Consider the following 26,988-nt stretch of genomic DNA (forward strand, 5'->3'; position numbering starts at 1 on the left):
AACAAATCTTTATCAAACTTTCAGAAATTAATGGCCATGTTGTAAACTTTCGCCTCTGTGAATTTGGTACAGGTCACATGACCCTGACTGGAGTTATCTCCCCTTGATGTGTTAAAGTAGGCAAAATAAGCCCTGTCCGGGATTCATCTTTGTTATTATTCAACAAATCTTTATCAAACTTTCAGAAATTAATGGCCATGTTGTAGACTTTCGCCTCTGTGAATTTGGTACAGGTCACATGACCCTGACTGGAGTTATCTCCCCTTGATGTGTTAAAGTAGGCAAAATAAGCCCTGTCCGGGATTCATCTTTGTTATTATTCAACAAATCTTTATCAAACTTTCAGAAATTAATGGCCATGTTGTAAACTTTCGCCTCTGTGAATTTGGTACAGGTCACATGACCCTGACTGGAGTTATCTCCCCTTGTAGGCAAAATTAGCTTTGTCCGGCCTAACTCCAGGGCAAACAACCTAGACATGGAGGGGTGGGGGGTATTCGTTAGCCTATGGCTTACAGTTCTAGTTGGATTGGGTTTTGGGCCCCTAGGGTCAAAGTCACTGTTTCTAAAGATATTGTTTGGTACTGAATAACTTAAATTAGGGTTGACTATTATGACAAAACTTTGTATGTAGGAATAGTTTATGGAGGACTAACATTATATTGCATTTGAGGCCCCTAAGGTTAAGGTCAAGGTCACTGTTATTGAAAATATAAAAAAAAACAGTTGAAACTGAATCTAACAACAAAGGCTTAAGTTCTTCTGCCAATCATTGAAAACCTGGTTTCGTCTCATTGGGGCGTTTTTACTTCTTAAATTGACCCTTTTTATTGCTTTTGAAAGGCACACATTACATCATTATTGTATTTACAATTGAACACCGTGAATCCGAAGTTGTAGGGACCCAACAAATTACTTCGGAATAGCGGTGTTTCAGATTAACAATTTTCCGCAAATGACAGCGTTCGCGAATTAGATGACGTGAAATACTAAGTCGTGAAAATTGCAATGTCGGTTACACGTTACCAATATGATATACTCGGTTTGAGTTATCTTTCATATATAAAACTATTTGTTGATTTATTGTTTAATAATTGACAAATAATTCGTTATTATACTTCTTTATTAGAACAACATAAAACATTTAAAACAAAATGACAGCACGTGTATGAATCTGATGACATTTTCGAATGATATTCAGAATGTGTTAACCAGCAATTATATACTACATCACTGAAATGAATCGCTCATTTTCTGACATCGATGTTTGTAACATACGCGTGCTCAATGTCATTCTTAAACAAGCGCTAATTGTGCTCCAATGTCACCTCAAGCCGTTGCCTGAGTGCATTCGCAGCAAGGTGTGAAAAACTATGACACGATCAGGTTCGAATTAAGAATTGATAATTAGGTGTGAAATACCAAATCGGAACCGTAATTTTTACTTCGGAATAATGATTAGTTCGGAATAGCGAATTCAGATTAAAGACCAAAATTTAGTTAAACAAAGAAGGAGTAAAATCGGGGCGCGAAAAATAAATTCGAAATAGCGATAATTTTGGATAAACGATGTTCGGAATAGGGGTGTATTTTTAAGATAAAGAGGCATATATAATCGATCGTGCAAAGCTCTTATTATGTCTTTTAATCATACTTTTGAAATTTGGCTTTTTGATATGATTTATCATGGGATTTCTCTTAAATGACACTTAATTTAAATACAGACTGACTATAGAAGCAGTGTTTATGTATCAAGCAGATAACACTTTCAGATGACATAATTGTTACTTATGCTACAGTATTTGTTTTCTTTACCAACTATCTGCTAACCTTTATTTTAGGATATGTTGACCGTTCAGCGTGTGCGGGCTCTGCTGCTCCACTTGGGAACTACAGACTGGTCGGTGGTCACTGATATAATTTCATCCATGGTTTCATTCTCCGAAGCTTTCACTCTGGGCAGCAGACAGTGTACATGGACTGGCACCGTATGTCCGTCTATTTTTAGCATGACTGCTTGTCTGATTACACATTTTGCCAGTGAAAATATGTATGTATAAACTAATCTTATACATGACAATTCCTGGAATTTCCTCTCTGAAATGATGTCATAAATCAATTGCATTAATTCATCGGTGAATTTTCATGAATATAAACACAAACTGAGTTGAATTATTTCAGAAGAGTTTCTTTAAGGAATATCGAATATTCCTAAATTACAATGTTATAAGTAAATATCATAAAAAATTATACATTTTTCGTATGAATCTAAACTTGATACAGAACATCAGACAAGTGTCACAAATATTGAAATGGATCCTACATTTTAATGGATCATTAAATATATAAGATTGGAATGTAAGTAACAATGAATTCCTTCACGCATTTACATTGTGCCACTGAAACTTTACAGCTGTGGCAAGTGACTGGAGACAACCTTGATCTTGCCTGTTGGGACCTGTTGCTAGGTAACCTGGTTGCTATGGAGACTGTGTTGTCGCAGGAACAGAGGAGAAAAGTGGCCGAACATATAGTCCAGGCTCTCCTTAACAAAGCAGAACACACAGAATGGTAAAACTGCTTGCATCAATATGCAATGCCTGAGAAATGATCAGTGTCAAATTCAGTAGCCATCGTGTTTGTTTTCATGAAATTTGTAGAAACTTCTAACATTAAAGAAATCAGCTACTCATAGTTCCTGGATAACAGTCAATCAGGTTGAAGTTTTGTAGATAGAGCATATTTTTTGTTAATAAAAGGACCATGGTACACTTAATTCCATTTGTTTGGTACTTAAGTTTTATTTCATATAAGTATGAATCAGAAGTGCATAATATACAGTACAAATATTTACACTTGCCTAGTCCTAATAGATGAAACTTAAAGTTTAGATTGGTACACTTAATTCCATTTGTTTGGTACTTAAGTTTTATTTCATATAAGTATGAATCAGAAGTGCATAATATACAGTACAAATATTTACACTTGCCTAGTCCTAATAGATGAAACTTAAAGTTTAGATTGTGTAACACACTAAGAGTTATGACGTCATTATTTAGTTCAATATTGCGCTCCGATTGGATTAGCGCGATGTCATTTAACAAATGATATACAACATTACAAAAATCAGCTATTCTTTTATACAAACGTATCTTGTTTGTTACATTTCTTTTAAAAAAATCCTCAATTGCAGAAGATAATTTTAATTGTAATGAATAATTATTTAAAATGTAATTATGCCCCCCTTCGAAGAAGAGGGGTATATTGCTTTGCACAGGCATGTCGGTATGTCGGTCGGTCGGTCCGTCGGTAGACCAAAGCTTGTCCGAGTGATAACTCAACAATTCCTGGACGTATGGTCATCAAACTTCACATGAAGGTTGGGCCTGACCAGTAGATGACCCCTATTGATTTTGGGGGTCATCGGGTCAATGGTCAAGGTCACAGTGACCTTTAATGGTAAAATAATTTTAAAGCTTGTCCGAGTGATAACTCAACAATGCCTGCACTCATGGCCCTCAAACTTGACATGGAGGTTGGGCCTGACCAGTAGATGACCACTATTGTTTTTGGGGGTCATCAGGCCAAAGGTCAAGGTCACAGCGACCTTGAATGGTAAAAGGTTGTCTGAGTGATAACATGACAATGCCTGCACCCATGGCCCTCAAACTTGACTTGGAGGTTGGACCTGACCAGTAGATGACCCCTATTGTTTTTTGGGCTCAATGGGTCAAAGGTCAAGATCACAGTGACCTTGAATGGTAAAAGGTTGTTCGAGTGATAACTCAACAATGCCTGCACCCATGGCCCTCAAAGTTGACTTGGAGGTTGGGCCTGACAAGTAGATGACCCCTATTGTTTTTGGGGGTCATTGGGCCAAAGGTCAAGGTCACAGTGACCTTGAATGGTAAAAGGTTGTTCGAATGATAACTCAACAATGCCTGCACCCATGGCCCTCAAACTTGATTTGAAGGTTGAGCCTGGCCAGAAGATTGTCCATATTAATTTTAGGGGTCATTGGGCCAAAGGTCAAGGTCACAGTGACCTTGAATGATAAAAGGTTGTCCAAGTGATAACTCAACAATGCCTGCACCCATGGCCCTCAAACTTGACATGGAGGTTGGGCCTGACCAGTAGATGACCCTTATTGATTTTAGGGGTCAAAGGTCAAGGTCACAGTGACCTTGAAAGCAAACTCGACAATTCTTGGACCTATGGTCATCAAACTTGACATGAAGGTTGGGCCTGCCCAGTAAATGACCCTATCGACTTTGGGGGTCATCAGACCAAGGTCAATGTCACAGTAACCTTTTAACGGAAAAAAGTTAACAAATCTTCCCCCACTGATATCTCAACAATGCCTGAACATATGATCATTAAACTTGATATGGGTGTTAAGCCTGACCAGTAGATCACCCTTATTGATTTTAGGATTCATAGAGCCAAAGGTCAAGGTCACAGTGATCTTGAATGGTAAAAGGTTGTCCGAGTGATAACTCAACAATGCCTGAACCCATGGCCTTCAAACTTGACTTGGAGTTGCATCTGACTTGTAGATGACCCCTTATGATTTAAGGGTCATCGGGTCAAAGGTCAAGGTCACAGTGACATTGAATGATAAAAAATTGTCCGAGTGATAACTCAACAATGCCTGAACCCATGGCCTTCAAACTTGACTTGGAGTTGCATCTGACTTGTAGATGACCCCTTATGATTTAAGGGGTCATCGGGTCAAAGGTCAAGGTCACAGTGACCTGGAACGAAAAAAACTTGTCTTGTGATAACTTGACAATGCCTGCACCCATGGCCCTCAAACTTGACATTTAGGTTTCTGGTGACCAGCTGATGACTCTGGATTTTGAGTTCATAGAGTCAAAGGTCATGACGGTCATATCACACTTTATCCTCACACTTTAATGTCATAATCTTAAAACAGCAACAAATCAGCTGTCATTTCGGTCCATGCATATTTCATTCAATTGTCCATATAATCCTGACAACATGGCGCTCAGGGGGGGGCATAATGTTTGACAAACATCTCTTGTTATTAATCAAATTTTTTCTTGCATTTATGCTGCAAGAATACAGCAGGGCAATGACTCCAGATCAGAAGTTTGCTTGTTCAAATCATGTCGGGGTCACTTTTTTTGCTGTTTCTTTCGGCAAACGTGTGCATATTACCAAGAAGGGCTAGCACGCTTCATGGAATATTCTTACATGCCCTGCTGCATTCTTCTTCAAGATCAATGAATACACATGCACCTAAACGAGTACAAAAGATTCCAAAATTGTATTGTCTCATTTCCAGTTTAAGACTATTAATCAAAAACTTATTTTTATTTTTTGTAGCAATTATAAAACACCTAAAAGTGTAACCCAGGCTGTCCTGGATTCAGGCGTGTTCTTTGAGACAGGAGAACTGCTTACAGAGATAGTCACCCAACTCTGGAAGCATGGAACTGGCACATTGACACACAGCAGTCCGAAAAAGTAAGTTGTGCAGGAAAAGATGTGTAATAGTAATGCATGGTGAGTTTAAGCAAATAAGTAAATGGTTACGAGTTGCTGTTGGCAGCAAAACGATAACATCTCGCCTACACATGTATCCATGTTTCAGACATAAGAGAGCAAAGCTGGGTGGTGTACTGACCAGTTTGAGCGAACTGCTGACAGTCATCGGTGACCAAGAGACACCTTGGCACAGGGACATGAATAAGTATGATGCTGTTGAAATTGGTCAAAGCTTCAGCATTTTTTAACCAATGGATGTATAATTGTTGATAGATATATATTATGTTATATTATACCTTACATGAATAGAGCAGATTAGTCCGTTTATGACTGTTTTTCTTAAATTAAAGTTTTATAACGTCAGCCGTCCATAAAAATATATTTTTGGCTAGTCTGGACATGTCCAAAAGTATCTAATGGACCACTGATGTCTAATTTAGCCTGTGGCAGTGAAAAAACCTTGGCTTACGCCTCAGTTCATAATATACACCTTCAGTGGCTGCCTGGTAGGTCCTAATATTGTCATATAAAACCTCAGTAATGAGAAAAATATCTTAACTTTAGCATGAAATGTCTTTTTTTGATGTGTTTAACATATATGCATACCCTGGCCAAATACTTAACTGACATACAGATGGCACACTTTCTACCATTCTCTTTTAAAGAGCCTTTTATCACAAACAAAACTTCCAATATATTTTCCTCATAGGACAACAAATACATCCAACACTTCATATAAAAACACCAGCCCATCAACCTGCCAAACAAATGTTTAACTTCAAGGTGGAGCAAGATTTTTCCAAAATTCAAAAAATGATTTGTTTAAATTTGAACAAAAAAAGTCATCCCAAGGTTGAATCACAAAGATAAAATAACGTTTGTTTGTGTATACCAACTTAATCCAGATGTTTTTTGAAATCACACAAAAAGATGATATGAGTGGTATTTGTTTTTGAATTTTACACATCATGAAATCATTTTGACCACATCAGCAAATGATGTAACATGAGTTCTTCTTTTTCGGGTTAAGTTAAACTACCGGTAATTCTGTATTATATTTCTTCTCATTTCCACTCGGTTTTGAGCAAAGTAGGGTCAAAGTATGTTAACTTTTAAAGTATGCTTTTCACTCAGACTGCAAACCATTTTGCTGCCCTCAGCAGTTAATATTGACATCAAAAAAGGTGTATTTACCCTTTCATATTATTTTCTATTTTGTCTCAGTCTTATTTTTGAAAACTTTTAAAAAACCCTCAACTTTTCATAATAATTACTCCTATTATTTCATCATTTAGTCTATTTTCTTGCATCTTACCGATTTTATTGTACAATCATTGCTGGTTTTCAATGAATTAGGCTTTGAAAAAAGACAACTTACTACTTATTATATTAATATAAGCTAAAACTACGTTGCTTTATGAAAATGGACCCTGAATAATAGGGCATAATTCAGTACGGCTCTCTTAGTCTTTTTTAAAACTCAACAGAGATTAATTGTAGTGGTATATTGTATGTTATAGGACTTGACAACTTCAAATAGTTTTTCACTTATCTGATATTATCATGATAGACAATTCTGTGTAATATACAAATGACTCCATATCATTATCACCCAGTGAGAGCCTGTTGCGGCTCCAGGAGTCTGCAGGCCACCTACAGCAGCTGATGTCAGACACCGGTCAGTCTCTACCTGACATGGACTGGACACCTTGGATCAACATTGGACAGGTACCACAGTGGGGATATAGTAAGGGGTGTAATAGCTACAAAACATCTCATAATGATCAAGACAAGTTATGCTTCTTGTATCTTTGCTCTTCGAGTTGTAATGTTCCAATGTGATTTTGAGATACAAATGTATTGTTATAAAAAAAAATCTACTGGTATCAACAACAAATGAAATTAGTTTGAAATCTTTGTCATTATTAGCTCGACTGTTCGAAGATTAGGTGGGCGATACTACTCGCCCCAGCGTCGGCGTCTGGTTAAAGTTTTAGAGCAAGTTGGGATTTTCACTTGTAAGTCCAATACCATTCATTCAATTGGCTTGATACTTCACACAGTTGTTCAAAGCCAACACATAATGAGGTTAGATAACTCCATATTATCTTTTATACAAATTATGGCCCCTGATTGACTATGGAACTTAGGTTAAAGTTTTAGGGCAGGTTGGGATATTAATTAATAACTTCTATACTCTTCATTCAATTGACTTAATACTTCACACAATTGTTCAGGACCATCACCCAATGAGGTTACCGAACTCCATATCCTTAATACAAGTTATGGCCCCTGATTGACTTAGGTTAAAGTTTTAGGCAAGTAAAAGTTAAGGGCAAGTTGGGATTTTAATAAAAAAACTTCTATACCGTTCATTAAATGCACTTAATAAAATTCAAAATTATTTACTACCATCTTACAACAAGAAACATAATAACTCCATTTTAACCCTACCGGGTAAATACAAATTATGGCTCTTGATTTTTTATTTTTTTTTATTTTTTTATTTCTTTTGAAAGGCATATTTTTATATTCTTAACCAAATTTTCATAATGAGAAATCAAGTTATTTGAATGATTTGCGTCATCGTTCGGGCGGGCTGGTGGGAGGGCAGCATCAAAGTCACCTTATGTATTGAATAATTTTAGTTAGGTTTGACATAAAGAGACCAAACTTGGTAATATTACATCGTTATTGTATTCATTTCTAAGTCAAAGCGGTGTAGTCGAGCGCGCTGTCTTACGACCGCTCTTGTTTATCTTTAAAGCTTACATTAAACAATTTATTTTACATATGATATGCATGTGAAAGTTTTATTCAATTTGCAGATACTGTATCATTTTCCATTGGTTGAGCTGTGGCCATGTGACCAGTTGAGGGTGCTGATTGGTGTCCTGGCTGGGCTCTCCATTGCTGTTAGCAAGGTAACATTCATATAGCTGTGTATTAATGAATATATTACTGATGACAATATACATTTAAATATATTGGTATACAATTGTGTACATATTAACTATATGTGTAATGGTGATAAACCTCTTTAAAATTTCTAAATGGACTCAAATCAAATTGTTTACTAGTTTTGGGCATACCGGTACTTACATTATTGCTTAAGGTTATTTGACCATCTGTTTATGTATGTATTCAGGGTGAGGAAAGCGTGTGCAAGCTGTACCTTGAGCTGGGTACCAGGATGTTGTCGAGCTGTGGCCGGCTCCCAATCTTCCAGCTACTGCATGTGCCAACCTTCCTCACCTGGATGCTGGAACTCGTCAACAACACTGCACAGGTGAGATTACCGGTATTACTGCTTCTTAACTTGTCTGTTCGTCTCTGAAGTAGTAGTGAGATTGTTAAACTTAAATCCTTGGTGAAGTCAGCGTCTGCTGCATCATATTTTGCAAAATTGTTTTATCTTAGAAAAAAACTGTTATACAATTTTAATTATTTATTCAGCTGTTGTAGATCATTGTAAATTGTCATAATAAAAATGTTCACAAGTTTTGCTGTCTGTCTGGAAAACAGTATGTTGAAATATCTCAAGAAGTATGCAAGCTAGGTTTAAGAACCTTTGATTATAGGACCATTAGGAGATTATACATATCATTTAATTTTTGTGTTTTACCAAAAAAATGAAAACAGTAAAATACCACATAACTGGCATCATTGAGAACATATTAAAGCTACCCGGTACAATATGAGGATAAAGGGCAAAAAGGAGATTATTTATGCCATTATTTTTTCTACTTACCTTAATTGTGGTATATATGTATGTGTCTCTCTATTCTCCTGATAAATATGTCAATATCTCAGTAAGTATGCAAGATTGTTTTATGAAACTTAAAATTTATATAGAAAGTAACAATAAAATAATGCATGTTCATGAAATGTATTTTGTGTTGGACAAAAAGATGTTATTGCCATGGCAACGAACATAATGAAATGACCTCACTGAGTAGAAAAGCAAAGGTTCACGAAATTTAGTATCAGGACAAATAATAATAATGCAGATTATATAATTTTAATATTTTTGGACAAATATGGTTGCTATGGTAACTTGTAAATAATCAAAATACCAAACAAATGATGACAATACTATAGAAAATATCATGTCCCCTGTGAAAAAGAATTAAAATTGCTTCTTAAAAATGTGAACAAGGTAATTTAAGAGATTAATGAAAAATACCAAACAGTTGTTTCAGTTTTTATTGCAACTAAAACAGTAAAATACTATTTATGCTTGGGTTTTTTATATTATTTTCAACTGGCATTTAAACCGGTAGGTAACTATTGTATTGCAAGGGTTACTCAGTGACTTGTTTTCTTGGATTCTATAACACAGTATCAATCATGCTTGGTTTACAATACAGAAGCCGGACATGTTGCAATACATGCTGCTGGCAGAGGTGTCATGTCAGGCCCTGGTTGGAGACTACACAGTGCTGGAGAAGTTGACACCCCATCTCACACAGGTAATATACGCACACCCAGAGTAGTGTCATGTATAAATATGGTTCCACAGTATATTACAATGGTTCTATGCTGATACATTCTATATTGAAGAAATAACTTAAAACAGTTTATGCTTGATAGTTTATTTCAGTTTATTTTCTGAAAGCTTAAGCTGTTATCAACTCAAAACTTTAACATGCATGGTTATATAACCACATACGTGTGTTTCAGTTGGTCGTAGAAGTTAAAACGGGAAAAACAGGAAAGCCAGGGGCCCTGACATTGACTTTTTTCCTGCTGCAGGAGATTTCAAGGGTGGGTTAAGAATAATTGTGTTGACATTACTCTTTTATTTTATCTTCTTCTTTTTCTTGGATCATATTTTGTCTGGAGCAGAGCTACTTGAAGGAATTGACTGTGATAATTTGAAGCTGTGCATCTTGAAATAATTGTTACCCTTGGGCACTTTGATGCAAAGTTATCTCCCCTCATAAATTTAAATAAGGGACAAAACCTAAAATCCCAGTTTATGTTATCATGACGACCTATTCCAATTCGCAGCACATGACAAGAACAACGGAATTTCACAACACTTTCTTTAGAAAAAAGGCATATCCATTGACTGAACTCAACGCAAAAGCATGTTTATTTTTCGCCCAGTTTGCTGGTGACTGATTTCTCCAAATATATTGAAGTCATCATTCATTTAAGAAACATTGAACATGTAGTAGCCACTTAAAATATGGGTAATTGTTAATGATATCTCCATAACGAATTCCAGATTGTTCAGTTAAAGATGGTGACACTAATTTCTTTCAATATTCTATTATTATAATTCAGCATACAAAATGTACGAAGGGGTGCTTTTTCTAGAAATTGTTATTTTTCTTAGGAAGTCATTTTGTATTTTGTCAATTGACTCAAATTCCCAAATTTTAGACCGTACATTAAATTAAGTTAAACTGTGGAATTAAACAATTCAAATTGCAAGTTGATTGGTAAGTAAAAATTTCTTGCCTGTATGAGTAGCAGTTGCATGTATTTATAACTATTGACAAGTTGATTTTATTTCGTTTTGTATTTCAAATGCAGACTGGCCTAGCTTTCTTGCTCCAAATACCATTACTTGGTTTTGCTTTTGTTAATATTAAGTTTCCAATACATACAGTATTTTTCAAATGCATTTACCGGTAATGTTTCTTGAAATTGTTTGGCATCTTCTGAAAAAATAACACTTGTCAGCATACTTGAGCACTACGAAGTTAAAAAGGTTGTAAAAAGTTCTAAAATTTCCATCATAGTAGTTTAGTTCAAAACCAGAGTTGACAAGCGACTTTAATTATTGTTCAAGGTGTTAAAATTAATACTTAAATGCAGAGGGCTTAAATAGTGGCCTTGCCATACACAACAATCACTTTCAAAAAAGGGTGACCGGTTTCTTTCCGGGTTTAGAAAATATTTTAAGTGTTTGTAGTGTAATGCCTTTGGCAGAGTGTTGAAAATATCTTGTTACTTCTGGACAATCTTTGAGTCTTATTGAACAACAAGATAAAGTTATGTATTTCCAATTTTACCCAATACCCATGCATAGCCAATACCAAATCCAAACAAAAGTCATTTGACTCCTGTTGCCCATGTTGTCTTGCTCTGAAACTACTTTTAGTTTAAGAAAAGTAGTTTTACCAGTAATTTGATTAAAAATGAAATTAAACATGGATATTACACACAAAAATGTACCTGTATTTGCTGATACATGTTAGGTAACATTTATTGGATTTTAAATCATGTTGATGTTTGTGTTCTTATTTGGTTGCAGCTGTGGAATCGTCCATACCTGAATGACAGTCTGAAGTCTGCCTGTGAGGAGATGTACGTGTTAATGGCAAGACCTGTATTAAAACTGGCCTCCAGTGTGAAAGATTGCACATACTCTCATCACGAGTCCCTGCTGGTCCGATCTTGCACTGCTGTGCTCACCTGTGCACATAAAGATACTAAAATAAAAGAGAATCTGTACAAAACTATGCCAGCCATCTTGAAGTGGTGCCACAAAGTTATTGATAACAGTCATGTGTACATTTACTACAAACAAAACAATTGCATTTTTTTTGTTTTATATATATATGTACCATTATGTTGACAATTATTGGTTGAATTGAAACAAACTTGTACATAATTCATTGTTACTATTTAAGATTGTACTTGAATTAAATATCAATTATCTGTTATTTCTTCCTCTATTCTCCACAACATTGAATCCTCCTTTAGGGCAAGATATGGTCTTGTTCCCTGACCATGACATGTACATTGTAGGTTAACACCAGCATTACATCAGGTCACATGACATGTACATTGTAGGTTTACACCAGCGTTACATAAGGTCACATGAGATGTACATTGTAGGTTAACACCAGCATTACATCAGGTCACATGAGATGTACATTGTAGGTTAACACCAGCGTAACATCAGGTCACATGATCATGACATGTACATTGTAGGTTAACACCAGCGTTACATCAGGTCACATGAGACGTACATTGTAGGTTAACACCAGCATTACATCAGGTCACATGACATGTACATTGTAGGTTTACACCAGCGTTACATAAGGTCACATGACATGTACATTGTAGGTTTACACCAGCGTTACATAAGGTCACATGACATGTACATTGTAGGTTAACACCAGCATTACATAAGGTCACATGAGATGTACATTGTAGGTTTACACCAGCGTTACATAAGGTCACATGAGATGTACATTGTAGGTTAACACCAGCATTACATCAGGTCACATGACATGTACATTGTAGGTTTACACCAGCGTTACATAAGGTCACATGAGATGTACATTGTAGGTTAACACCAGCATTACATCAGGTCACATGACATGTACATTGTAGGTTAACACCAGCGTTACATAAGGTCACATGACATGTACATTGTAGGTTTACACCAGCGTTACATAAGGTCACATGACATGTACATTGTAGGTTAACACCAGCATTACATCAGGTCACATGATCATGAGATGTACATTGTAGGTTAACGCCAGCGTTACATCAGGTCACATGATCATGAGATGTACATTGTAGGTTAACGCCAGCGTTACATCAGGTCACATGATCATGAGATGTACATTGTAGGTTAACGCCAGCGTTACATCAGGTCACATGATCATGAGATGTACATTGTAGGTTAACACCAGCAGTACATCAGGTTAGGGAGTCGAACATCCTCAACATGTGGCTCTCTATAACTTGCTGGACTGAAATGTATTATGAATTATCTCAACTGCAAGTACATAATAGTGAATTTACATGTTCGGCTTACTTATCAATAAAAAATGTTCATCTGAAATACATTGCAAAACATTAATTGTTAGGTACAGAATAGCTGACCATATGCCAGTTTACAATTAAACAATCAGTTTAGTTCTATAAATAGGATTAGATTTTTGCCGATAAATAATAGGACATGCAGAATGCGGATTTCCTGCACAACCACAATTACATGTTTGGTAAGTTACATGTATTAATGGCTAATTGATTCACTTGACAGCCAAATTATATCTACTTGTATATTTTATTACAATCCCTCCCTCCACACCTACCCTGCCTGTGCCCCTGACCAATAGTAAGGTCCATGGCGGTGTGTCCATTCTCATTCTCCAGTGTGAGGTCCGCACCTGCCTCTAGCAGTGCACCAACGCAGCTCCCATGCCCGTTGTATGCAGCATACATCAGACCACTACTACCCGTCTAAATCAAAACATGCATTAAAACATGCATTACGATTATGTCGTACTGTGAGTGAATTTCAGGTATTGTAAGTTTTTCAGGTTTACCTATTCAGGGTGGTTCAACATTGTACCAATATATCTTTAGTGCCACTTGGTAGATATTTGGAAATGGCTTTGTCATTAAGGGCCATGACTCTTTTGTTGAGTTGTGACAGAAATGGCACTTCCACTACAGCCCACGCTGACCAATTTACTTATGAAGTTCCATGACAATACAAGGAGTGATATAAATATGTGAACTTATAAAAAAAACAAAAAACTTTGAATGCCTTGCTTTTGGTACCTACTACATTTAATATTTTCAAGGTTTGATATTAAGTATTTTGTCTATAAAAGGACAATCAGTAAAATATTCCACATTTGAACATCATTTGGTCCAGAAATATACATTGTTACTCTTTTATTATCACGGCGGGGAATTCATGTGACCAAATGGTAGGTTTCAGTGCAAGATGGCGTCACCAAAACGCTCGACTCGAGCCGAAAATCAAGGTAATACATATAATTATAATAGTTTCTTTAATTTTTAACATAACCTATCATATGCCCACCTACCTAGTTTGTATTAGCATATCCATCTTTTCCTTGAAACTTTAACCGTTTTCGAGAACACTTCGGCAATGTTTCCAAAATGTACGAAATCCGACTGGCAGGTTCAATTTCATTTATCATTTTGGCTCGGATTTAGCGGAAAATGAGGTTATATTTGGGAAAATCGCATAAAACACTTAAGTTTTGTTTAAACATAACAGGCACATGCATTTGGCAACGAATATTTTAATGATTTTAAAAGATATGAGAACGAAAAGCAAATGATAGGTTGCAGCTCCGATTTTTGAAGTGATAGGTTGCAGTTCCATAATTAGGTTGCCGTCTGGACTGCAGATTCTTTGACTTAGTTTTAGTGTTCAAGCCAAACATATAGGTTCCCATAAAACTCAACTGATATTTTTCTATACCATTGTTCTTTTTACATAGTTATAACATCATCTAAAATTATAAAATCATTGAAAATCACATCGAGACTGCTGTTTTTATACTTTTGATTTTTCTGCTTACAAATTTATAAGGTTACCATCATTAATGACAAATTGATGTATTACACTTTTAGAGTTGAATTGTTAAACCATTATCTGTGATAAAATCTGCACACCAGTATACTTTTATTGTATGACGTGTCAATCGATGTTTTGCAATTTTCGATATATCATATGGAATGCATTTTTATCTTTTAGACCAATGACACGAATAAGAGAGTCTTTCCCTTCATCAACCTAAACGAAATGAATGCAGGATATCTAAACAGCCAACCAAAAAAAATGGCAGCGATACAACAAAACAAAAGAAGTGTTCAGTGAGCATTCGTTTGATCACAAGGTGAGGTCAAGACTGGCCTCACGCAGAAAGAAAGCGACAGCACCCACAGACAGAAATGCAATACAAAGGGAAACTTTAGGTGTACGTTGGGAAAAGGCTAGATGAAATTTGTCGAAACAGCTTCCAACAAAGATCATCGGAAAAGACTCATGTGCCATTCTCATAACAAAAAAACACGACAAATATATCCATTTTCACTGTAAATATCATAATAAAAAGTTCATGTTATGCTGATGCCGTTCTTACATTTGATATTTTAGCTTTAATATATATATGTGTGTGTGTTATAATATTAATCAATCAACATTTTGTGTTAATTGTTGTAGAATGCCGATTGGTGAATGTCAAAAGCAACTTCCTATATGAGCTTGTATATTTATTACCCATTTAAGTTTGAACTTTTAAATCGCTCCTTACATATGACATGTAATACATATTTGGTCACCAGTTCATGTAAGCAGAACTCATGAAAGACAATGTTTGTCATTTTAGTTAAGTATAACGTTTAACTTTGTTACTTGCGTTTGAACAAGATCAACGAATTAAACTCGACTGGTTTTCAATGTCAACGTGCATTTTATATGTAAAAATATTGTTTAATCGCAGGATGATGTGGTTTAAACCTAGCTTATTCCTCCATTGTTTAATTATAAAACTACATTCGTCGCTGTTATAATCCTTCCGTGTCATGAACATGCATTACCTGACTTAATATCAGTACTAGAAAAAATATGATGTAAGATATTGAAGAGTTCGCTTTCGATTAATGTGCCGTGTTGAACAACTTCGGACCAATTGAGACCACCTTTGTTTAAATGAACAAATACCAAACAAGTGATTGGTATTTTTTATTTATTAAACCTTGTGTTAACCTAAAGATAACTTCAACTAAAGAAATCTTTAACACTTGATCAGGATAAAGATAATAAGTTTCTTCCATGGCTGAGAGTGTAAGATAGGTTCATTCCGACCCGAGCGTAGGGTGTTTTGCGGAAACGAGGTTTACCCTTTCTTACGCGAGCGGCTATGTTAGATGCTTTTTCTCCCACCTCAGTTAAAAATAATTAAGTAAAAATGAGTTTTTTGCTGGAACTCTTTTGTGCATAGTGAAAATAATTGCGTATGGATATGAGATAATTCATGGTTGTCATGGATATGCGTGCAGTGATTCCGATTAAATCAATAGTAAAATCGGTCTTTAAATAGTCCTAAGGAGAGTGAACCATTATTTCTTGAATGGTGCGTGAAAACTGTTTTATGGTGACATTCGAAGCGAGAAATAATAAACTAGCATTCTAAATATTGCCACAAGACAAGGTTTCCATGATGCTACAGACAACAGTCTTCAACAAGGGAGGTAATTACAATGTGGTGACCATTAAAAAGGAGTTCCATACGGGCATTTTATCTTTGCCCGTGGGCAAGATAAGAATATCTAGCATGGTTAAATTATTGGATGTACTTATCTGAGGTGGGAGAAAAGTTGTATCCATAATACTTCACATAATAATATATCGGCAGTAAATAAATAAAAATGTTAAACATCCTGATATTATATACACGACGTGTATATAATATCAGGATGTTTAACATTTATTTATATATTAAACGTGATATTATTCAATAATCCTATATATATATATATATATATATATATATCTTTAATTCATAAAAATAAAAACAGTTTGTCACATTTCAATTCCTCCATGCTTGTATACAATATCAGTGATACAATCACATTACATAATTTGCAGTCCAGACGACAACCTTTATATGGAACTGCAACCTATCTCTTCAAAAATCGGAGCTGCAACCTATCACATTCTTTTAGTGCTCATATCTTTTAAAATCATTAAAATATTCGTTGCCAAATGCATATGCCTGTTATGTTTAAACAAAACTTAAGTGTTTTTTTGCGATTTTTCCAAATTACAACCTCATTTTCTGCTAAATCCGAGCCAAAATGATAAATGGAACTGTAACCTACCAGTCGGATTTCGTACATTTTGGAATCATTGCAGAAGTGTTCTCGAGAACGGTTAAAGTTTCAAGGAAAAGATGGATATGCTAATACACACTAGGTAGGTGGGCATATGATAAGCTATGTTAAAAAATAAAGAAACTATTATAATTATATGTATTGCCTTGATTTTCGGCTTGAGTCGAGCGTTTTGGTGACGCCATCTTGCACTGAAACCTACCATTTGGTCACGTGGATTCCCCGCCGTGATTATGCTTGTGTTATAAGTATTAAATCGCATGAATAGTTTTTAAGTTACAAAAAAATCTACATATCTCACCCCTCATACTTTTGGTGTTACAACTGCCACTGATGCAGACGAAGAAGCATACGGTATCTTGTTTCATGTGTGTAGGTTAATACTTCTGGGGCTTTTTTAGACAAAAGATCTTCATGATGTAATGTGAAGGGGCTCATCACCATGGTTATGATGTATACAAAGTATCCTAGTGATTTCTCTTAAACTGTGGAAGCCATTCGTTTGATCAAGAGTATAAATTATATTTAACAGGATTTAAAATAGGATGGCAATTGGTCAAAAAAGATAGCCAGGCACTAACACACTAAAACCAAACATGGTAGAAATGTGTACCAAGTATCAGATTGATACAGTATCACTAAAATCGTGGCAAAAAGTGTAAAAGTCATATACTAGGGCACGTAACTCAAGAGGGGGAGGGATGAAGAATGTCAGAATGATACCTAGGGTTTTCAGCTCTGTTTCATAAATAAGAATTTTTTAGAAAAAAAGTAGGTAGAGGGAGTTTTTAACATCAGTTTTAGAAGATTTCCTTGCAATTTCCAATCCTTACATTCAATTGTCATTGTCTTAAACTTAAATAAATCTTTGATGAAACAAAGATCTGTATGTTGGTTTTATGTTCAACTTTGGTTTTATGTTCAACTTGTTGAAAAATATAAGCAATCCGGCCACTCAACATCGCGGTAATGTTTAAAACTACTGAATAAAACAGAGTGACCTCAACAGATAATCAGTAAAATTTTAATTAAGAAATGTATCATTTAAATATAATTCAGTTAATTTGACTAATATTAGTAATAAAAGGTGGTTTTGACCAAAAAAGGAAAAAGTAGGAACCTTAGAACCCTGGAAACCCGTAAATATGTGCACATCATCTCAATATGGTGAACATTTGATGCGAGTTATTTCAATATCCTATTAGTGGTTCATGATATGGAGCGGACACAAAATGTAGCCATATGACCTTCGACCCCCCCATTTGTGGGGAAGCCATAATTAGTAGACTGCCATAATGCCCTTTATAAACATATTACCTCATCTGTGTAATCTACATTCATTCCAAGGGCCAGCAGGTGTTTGAGGATGTCAATGTAACCATAGCAGCTGGTAAACAGCAGGGCATTCTCTCCATGGTTACCAACAATATCAAGATCTGCCTGGTGGTCAAGTAGGTAGCGGGCAGTCAGACACTGACCGTTGGCACACGCCCACAAAAGGGGAGACAACCCACTGTCATCAACCTTATCTATGTCAACCCCTGCAAGTTAATTATGATCACTAGATTTGTATCATTATTTTATTTTGTTAAACATATAAAATTGTGAATGTCAGAAGATACATGTATGTGATATGTATATGATGGGATTTGTTTGTGATAAGTTTGTGTACATGAAAGCTTCAACCTCATATCTTGATCAGAGCAATCAAACCAATCAATGGCATTTCATTCAAAGAGAGAGCACAAACCTTGTTCTACTTCATGTTTTAGTTGGTTGAGCTCTCCTTGGGCAGCCAACTGGTGGATTGTGATGGCTGTCAAATACAAAAAGACATTAAATTCATGCAAAAAATAATCTGAAATGAACAGCAATATTTTTGGTAACATTGAAATTCTAGAAACTCTACTGCTAGGCACAACAATATTCAATGTAAAAAAACAACCACACCTAAAAAGTGTATACAATGCACAATAATTGTGTGTTTTCTAAAAGACCTTTCTAGAAATTTACATGATGTCAGGTTTCCTATAAACTTTCAATAAGAACAGATTTAAGATAAAGATCAGATGTTATGTAGACCAAAGGTACTTTGAGACCACTGCAGGTACATTGAGACTACGGCAGTTACAATGAGAACACTGCAGCTACATTGGGAACACTGCAGTACATTGAAACCACTGCATGTACATTGAGACCACTGCATGTACATTGAGACCACTGCATGTACATTGAGACTACTGCAGGTACATTAAGACCACTGCAGGTACATTGAGACCACTGCAGGTACAATGAGACCACTGCAGGTACATTGAGACCACTGCAGGTACAATGAGACTACTGCAGGTACATTGAGACCACTGTAGGTACATTGAGACCACTGCAGGTACATTGAGACCACTGCAGGTACAATGAGACCACTGCAGGTACATTGAGACCACTGCAGGTACATTGAGACCACTGCAGGTACATTGAGACCACTGCATGTACAATGAGACTACTGTAGGTACATTGAGACCACTGCAGGTACATTGAGACCACTGCAGGTACATTGAGACCACTGCATGTACAATGAGACCACTGCAGGTACATTGAGACCACTGCAGGTACAATGAGACTACTGCAGGTACATTGAGACCACTGTAGGTACATTGAGACCACTGCAGGTACATTGAGACTACTGTAGGTACATTGAGACTACTGTAGGTACATTGAGACCACTGCAGGTACATTGAGACCACTGCATGTACAATGAAACTACTGTAGGTACATTGAGACCACTGCAGGTACATTGAGACCACTGCAGGTACATTGAGACCACTGCAGGTACATTGAGACCACTGCAGGTACAATGAGACCACTGCAGGTACATTGAGACTACTGCAGGTACATTAAGACCACTGCAGGTACAATGAGAACACTGCAGCTACATTGGGAACACTGCAGTACATTGAAACCACTGCATGTACATTGAGACCACTGCATGTACATTGAGACCACTGCAGGTACATTGAGACCACTGCAGGTACATTGAGACCACTGCAGGTACATTGAGACCACTGCAGATGTACCTGAGACTACTGCAGGTACATTGAGACCACTGCAGGTACATTGAGACCACTGCAGGTACATTGAGACCACTGCATGTACATTAAGACCACTGCAGGTACATTGAGACCACTGCAGGTACATTGAGACCACTGCAGGTACATTGAGACCACTGCAGGTACATTGAAACCACTGTAGGTACATTGAGACCACTGTATATACATTGAGACTACTGCAGGTACATTAAGACCACTGCAGGTACATTGAGATCATTGCAGGTACATTGAGACCACTGCAGGTACATTAAGACCACTGCAGGTACATTAAGACCACTGCAGGTACATTAAGACCACTGCAGGTACATTAAGACCACTGCAGGTACATTGAGACCACTGCAGGTACATTGAGACCACTGCAGGTACATTAAGACCACTGCAGGTACATTAAGACCACTGCAGGTACATTGAGATCATTGCAGGTACATTGAGACCACTGCAGGTACATTGAGACCACTGCAGGTACATTGAGATCATTGCAGGTACATTGAGACCACTGCAGGTACATTGAGACCACTGCAGGTACATTGAGACCACTGCAGGTACATTGAGACCACTGTATATACATTGAGACTACTGCAGGTACATTAAGACCACTGCAGGTACATTGAGATCATTGCAGGTACATTGAGACCACTGCAGGTACATTAAGACCACTGCAGGTACATTAAGACCACTACAGGTACATTGAGATCATTGCATATACATTAAGACCACTGCAAACACATTGAGACCACTGCAGATGAAATATAAAGCACCTTACTTTGAAACACAGGAGTTGTTGTTTGAACATTCCCTCTCTGAATGTTTGTCATTACAGTTGTCGGCTGAAATAAGATGAAATAATACTATATATGCTAAATTTGACACTTGGTGATACAAGATGTAACATTGTAACCTGGCAACCATTTTCTTAATAACTTGAATAGTGTACTTGAGTAAATTGGTATATATACAAAGTGTTGCATTCATAGGTGTATAATATTTAACCCTCAATATGTTCATTGTAGTTGCCATAACTTTCAAAACATTGAAGTATAGTGTTCGACTTTAGGAGAAACATACTACCGGTAAATTAGTTTCAGAAGGTTTACAATCTTACAAAGACATTGACAACTATCCCTACCCTGACAGGAGTTGTAGTGACAAAGACATTGACAACTATCCCTTCCCTGACAGGAGTTGTAGTGACAAAGACATTGACAACTATCCCTACCCTGACAGGAGTTGTAGTGACAAAGACATTGACAACTATCCCTTGCCTGACAGGAGTTGTAGTGAACAAGAGCTGTCACAGTATGTGACGAATGCCCCCGAATGTGACATTGACCTACGAACAAGGTCAGTACATGGAAAGTTGATCTTGCCTTTACGTGTCAAATACATATGGCAAGTTATTTTAAATTGCCTCTGAACATAAAAAATACCACCCATACTTGACAACCTACACTGTTATGTCCTTACATTCAGAATTCCCTTGTGAATAAACACTGTATCTTTCACCTTAGAGGTAGGGACATGGGTCTTGCACACGACACGTCGTCTTTGTATGTGGAACACATGTAGCAAGTGATTTTAAAATCTGTCCATACAAGGGAAAGTAACAGCCCTGACACGACAACCTATACTCTATGTCCTTATATGCAGCACTCCGTTGTGAATAAACACTAAGTGTGACCTTGACCTTTGAGGCAGGGACACCGGTCTTGCACGCGACACGTCGTCTTGGTATGTGGAACACATGTGGCAAGTTATTTTAAAATCTGTCCATACAACGGAAAGTTACAGCTCGGACACGACAACCTATACTCTATGTCCTTATATGCAGCACTCCATTGTGAATAAACACTATGTGTGACCTTGACCTTTGAGGCAGGGACACGGGTCTTGCTCGCGACACGTCGTCTTGGTATGTGGAACACATGTGGCAAGTTATTTTAAAATCTGTCCATACAAGAGAAAATTAAAGCCCGGACACGACAACCTATACTCTATGTCCTTATATGCAGCACTCCATTGTGAATAACCACTAAGTGTGACCTTGACTTTTGAGGTAGGGACACGGGTCTTGCACGCGACACGTCGTCTTGGTATGTGGAACACGTGTGGCAAGTTATTTTAAAATCTGTCCATACAAGGGAAAGTTACAGCTCAGACACGACAACCTATTCTCTATGTCCTTATATTCAGCACTCCATTATGAATAAACACTATGTGTGACCTTGACCTTTGAGGCAGGGACACGGGTCTTGCACGCGACACGTCGTCTTGGTATGTGGAACACATGTGGCAAGTTATTTTAAAATCTGTCCATACACGAGAAAGTTACAGCCAGGACACGACAACCTATACTCTATGTCCTTATATGCAGCACTCCATTGTGAATAAACATTAAGTGTGACCTTGACCTTTGAGGTAGGGACACAGGTCTTGCACGCGACACGTCGTCTTGGTATGTGGAACACATGTGGCAAGTTATTTTAAAATCTGTCCATACAAGGGAAAGTTACAGCCCAGACACGACAACTTATACTCTATGTCCTTATATGCAGCACTCCATTGTGAATAAACACTAAGTGTGACCTTGACCTTTGAGGTAGGGACACAGGTCTTGCACGCGACACGTTTTCTTGGTATGTGGTACACATGTGGCAAGTTATTTTAAAATCTGTCCATACAAGGGAAAGTTACAGCCCAGACACGACAACCTATACTCTATGTCCTTATATGCAGCACTCCATTGTGAATAAACACTAAGTGTGACCTTGACCTTTGAGGTAGGGACACGAGTCTTGCACGCCACACGTCGTCTTGGTATGTGGAACACATGTGGCAAGTTATTTTAAAATCTGTCCATACAAGGGAAAGTTAAAGAGCCGGACGGACGGTGCGATTTTAATATGCCCACCTTCGGGGGCATAAAAAGACATTGACAACTATCCCTACCCTGACAGGAGTTGTAGTGACAGTGCCTGGTGGCTTTGACTTCTCTGGAGATACAGAACATCCTACAAAAACGAAACAGCTGGATTTTATTTTGACTAAAGTGGACCCTGTAGTTTGGCAACAAATCAAATGCATTAAATCAAGTTTAAAATCCTTGAATTAATATATAAATATGTTGCCTTGAACAAAAGAGTTGATACTAACCAAAGTATAGCAATATTCCAGCAAACCTAATATGTACTGATCAGAGAAAACTGTTTCACATTTAGCATGAGCAACTACATTATTGTCAATTGATAGTACACAATTAGTTGATGTGAAATTTTTTCCAATGTTTGCCGTAAAATCATTGACTTTGAGAATTAGTGAAAGTTAATGGACATTAAATTGAAGTAGTAAAAACATGCCAACATATAAGTAACTTGCAACAAACCCTCAGCCAAAACTGAAGCAACCTCTAGGTCTATCATTTCCTGGTCTGTGTCGAAGGGTGATACGAGTCTAAGAGCACTGAGCTTCTTCACAGGGGAGATCATCAGACAGCGTGATGCCTCGGCATTATTTCTCAAGTCCTGGTCAGACTTGACCGGTGAGCTGTCTGATTCCATGTTCACTGAAAATAATTGTTTAAAGATAGATGCACACATAAAAAACTAAAAGGGATCTATGTTGAGTTGTGATCTGAACTTAACTCATTATTTTTCTTGCTCAACATATGGTATATATTTAATACAGTACATTTTTTTTACATGTACCAATTTTTTAAAATGATGCAAGTTTTCATTTCATGTGCATTCATAAACAATTTTCAAAAGCATCTACTGCAAACGAGAAGCATCTGACAGTACAAGTAAAGAAAATAATGTGAGGTAGGTGTTTACAACACTTGTAATTTTGTACCAGGCTCAATTTGAGAAAATCATATGGAGGCTGTAACACTCACAGATTTAGGCATTGGGATGGTCTATAGGCTGGCTTAACACTCATAGGTTAAAAATGTACTAATTCATTACCTGAGTTAGCCCAATCCAAACATCAAATACTTGACCTCTCCGTGCTTAAAATGATTCAAATTGTTTGTTTAATAACATCTTTTTACAAAGCATAAAATGCTTCAAGGAATGTGTTTTGTTTCCCCTTAAATAATCTGCTGACAACCACATGCCCATCACAACCCAAACCAACAACATTTTTGGCATTGTTCACAGTGATTTTTTTGGTGCAATTTACTGCCTTCCAAAGGCTGAAATTTTTTCCATTTTACCCATTTTTTTCTTTTCCCAATTTGATTACTGTGGATTACGTTAATAAATAAAAAAGCAATGGATTTCTTGAAATATAAACAAAATCTTGACAAAACAGCATACCGTATGCATAAAAAGATAGAACATGTATATTTACCAAACATGTATATTTACCATTGTATTAGCTATTTTGGCTTGATTTTGTATTTTTCCGAAAGTCAACTTTTTTTCCCGATTTGCCAGACACAGGCGGTAAAAATAATTCCAAAAAGATCACTGGTTCATTAATACTTGTTATCTAAAATCCCTGCTTTTAAGTGAGTGTTTTACATCATTTTTGTTGCCAACTTCTAATGAGCCGCATCGCGCGATTTTGGGCCTTCGGACATAATTATTATAAATGAAATAATCATAAATAAAAGATGCCAAAAATAATGATTTTTGCTATGTATATCAATTTCTTCCAAATTCCTTTCTTTTAAAGGTATGTCATTGGAGCATCATTTTCTCGACAATTTATGACCGTTGGTTTACTCATGTTTCCATAGCAACCATGGACTTCGTCCCGACATATTTCAACTGCATTAATAGTCTGTGTTTAAACGGCCAAATCTATTAAAGATACATAAATTATACATCATGTTCATCTTAAATTATGTTCCTTAAAGATGTTGTGTTAAGAAAATAATTTAAATCATAAGCTAGTTGTAATATTGATAGGTTAATTATGGAAGTCATTTGAATAATATGCTTTAGTAACGACGTCATATGAATGACGTCAAATTTAGTATTCAAAATGCGCAATACATGGTCTCATTTGTAAACACGTATCTCATGCAATTTAAGTGATATCGTCATGAAGTTTTCAAAATTTCTTCCTGAAATATTATTTATTTTAAATACCATAAAACATTATAATAGAAAGTATAAGTCCGAAGGCCCAAAATCGCACGATGCAGCTCTAATAATCTCCTGGGTCCCCTCAAAAAATGATTTGCCTTCTCTCCATATAATGAGATACAGCATGTACAATGTACATGCATCAATCGTTATGAATATTAATGAAAGCTTAAAAGGGACTAGACACCAGATGATTCCATTGCAAGAAAAAAGATAAAAATGTCAAAAACTTACATGAAATTGATATTGTTGTGTACAAGGTATTGAATCTTACTTACTGGTGTATCATATCACTTATGACAAATGTATCTTTCAGCTTTTGCATATTTTTCCAATTCGAAATTTACTGAGTTTGTCTAGCATGTAAATCCACATAAATGTCAAAAAGTGTGAGTAAATGTATCTGTACTAATCACTTGACTTTACATGCTAAATATAACATTATAAACTGGGAAACCAATAGAGTTTTTTTGAAATGGGTAAACTCAGCTGAGATACTAGTTTGTATTGATGATTTTAGTGCTTTTGAGGAAATTCTGTGTTTGCAGTTTTTCGATGCCATTTGGTGTCTAGCCCCTTTAATACAGTTTAAGCTATGCCAAGAACCAGTTATCTATTTTTAGTTTCCATGGTAAAGAGTTTCATGATTGGACTTTTCCTTTTCGCCACCACAGGAATTTGACTCAGTGTTTGGTCTAAAATTATATATTTAAGTCATTATATGACCAAATACTGACAAAAAACAACAATTTCGGACAAAGAACTGGTCACTTATACTATCATTTTGTCAGTATTTGGTCATATAATGACTTAAATATATCATTTTAGACCAAACACTGAGTCAAATTCCTGTGCTCTCCACAAACCAAGTGTAACATGCGAGCCAAACAAACACCAACAGATCCCTTCAGGGAAAAGCATGCTCGACCCTGAAGGGGTCCACTGGTCTTTATATACACTAACTTCTCTATTCTTACAGATCCCAGGCTTTGCTAATTTGCATATTACCAAGTTAACATACATACTACGAACATACTTCCGTTTTATACAGAATATTATGAACGCACAATCGCCTACAACGGACCGTTACACAAGTGTCATTAATGTAGCTTTAATCTTTTTGTGTTATGCCCAGTTTAAGTTGTATGAGGTATTAAACTATGTTGTGTGCTGTGATTTCTGTTTAAAAGATGTGGGCGTTCTCCTTATTGCCCTCTATCCATATATTAAGATACGAAAAACTATAAAATGGATATTGCAGGATCCAGTTTTTCCAAATAGATGGAGAGAAAACCTATTATTTATGGATAATGGAAAACCAGTTAGGACTAACCTAAGCGTATTGTTCTAGTCATTATTAACATAACGTCCATACAAAAATCAGCTGATTCTGAGAAAAAAACTAAAAAAATGTCAATACTGTCAGACTGAGCTTTAAAATGGGCTTTGCAATTTACGATATCAATTCAAACGAAAACAAATTGATAATGGCGCACCATTACTATAATAAATTAATGGCTAAAGAAAAATGACTATGAGTCTGGTGCTTTAATTTCGAATAAAATAACAAATTACACTAACAGCGTCTAAGCAAAAATAAATAAGCCACTCCGTGAAGAAAGTGGCGTTTTTTATACAAGGGGACGAACTCT

The 26,988-nt window shown here is 36.4% G+C and overlaps 2 protein-coding genes across 2 annotated transcripts; one reads left to right on the forward strand and one right to left on the reverse strand.

The window, feature by feature from the left end:
• Positions 1-1,820: 1,820 nt before the first annotated feature.
• LOC128226310 (uncharacterized) lies at positions 1,821-12,307 on the forward strand. The gene is made up of 11 exons (XM_052936194.1): positions 1,821-1,988; positions 2,414-2,571; positions 5,350-5,490; positions 5,618-5,716; positions 7,128-7,239; positions 8,340-8,435; positions 8,660-8,800; positions 9,882-9,983; positions 10,195-10,278; positions 11,780-12,036; positions 12,277-12,307. Exons 1-11 carry the CDS (start codon positions 1,845-1,847, stop codon positions 12,305-12,307), a joined length of 1,365 nt encoding a protein of 454 aa, XP_052792154.1. The 5' UTR covers positions 1,821-1,844.
• Positions 12,042-26,968, reverse strand: LOC128229278 (ankyrin repeat family A protein 2-like). Its single transcript, XM_052941104.1, has 8 exons — positions 26,918-26,968; positions 23,626-23,805; positions 23,193-23,254; positions 21,010-21,073; positions 18,893-18,958; positions 18,460-18,683; positions 13,578-13,725; positions 12,042-13,232 (listed from the first exon to the last, which is right to left on the reverse strand). Exons 2-8 carry the CDS (start codon positions 23,798-23,800, stop codon positions 13,180-13,182), a joined length of 792 nt encoding a protein of 263 aa, XP_052797064.1. The 5' UTR covers positions 23,801-23,805; positions 26,918-26,968; the 3' UTR covers positions 12,042-13,179.
• Between the last annotated feature and the right edge of the window lie 20 nt (positions 26,969-26,988).

The sequence above is a fragment of the Mya arenaria genome, chromosome 3, assembly GCF_026914265.1.
Source record: "Mya arenaria isolate MELC-2E11 chromosome 3, ASM2691426v1".
NCBI classification, from domain to species: domain Eukaryota; kingdom Metazoa; phylum Mollusca; class Bivalvia; order Myida; family Myidae; genus Mya; species Mya arenaria.

What these genes read in the sequence shown, in the direction of transcription:
- LOC128226310 (XM_052936194.1), top strand. Translation starts at nt 1,845, where the DNA reads ATGTTGACCGTTCAGCGTGTGCGGGCTCTGCTGCTCCACTTGGGAACT. An exon ending in AAAGCAGAACACACAGAATG is followed by an intron (nt 2,572 to 5,349) that starts GTAAAACTGCTT and finishes TATTTTTTGTAG; the next exon opens with CAATTATAAAACACCTAAAA. An exon ending in TCGTCAACAACACTGCACAG is followed by an intron (nt 8,801 to 9,881) that starts GTGAGATTACCG and finishes TTTACAATACAG; the next exon opens with AAGCCGGACATGTTGCAATA.
- LOC128229278 (XM_052941104.1), bottom strand. Translation starts at nt 23,800, where the DNA reads ATGGAATCAGACAGCTCACCGGTCAAGTCTGACCAGGACTTGAGAAAT. An exon ending in TGCTTCAGTTTTGGCTGAGG is followed by an intron (nt 23,255 to 23,625) that starts GTTTGTTGCAAG and finishes TCGTTTTTGTAG; the next exon opens with GATGTTCTGTATCTCCAGAG. An exon ending in TCACTACAACTCCTGTCAGG is followed by an intron (nt 21,074 to 23,192) that starts GTAGGGATAGTT and finishes ATCTTATTTCAG; the next exon opens with CCGACAACTGTAATGACAAA.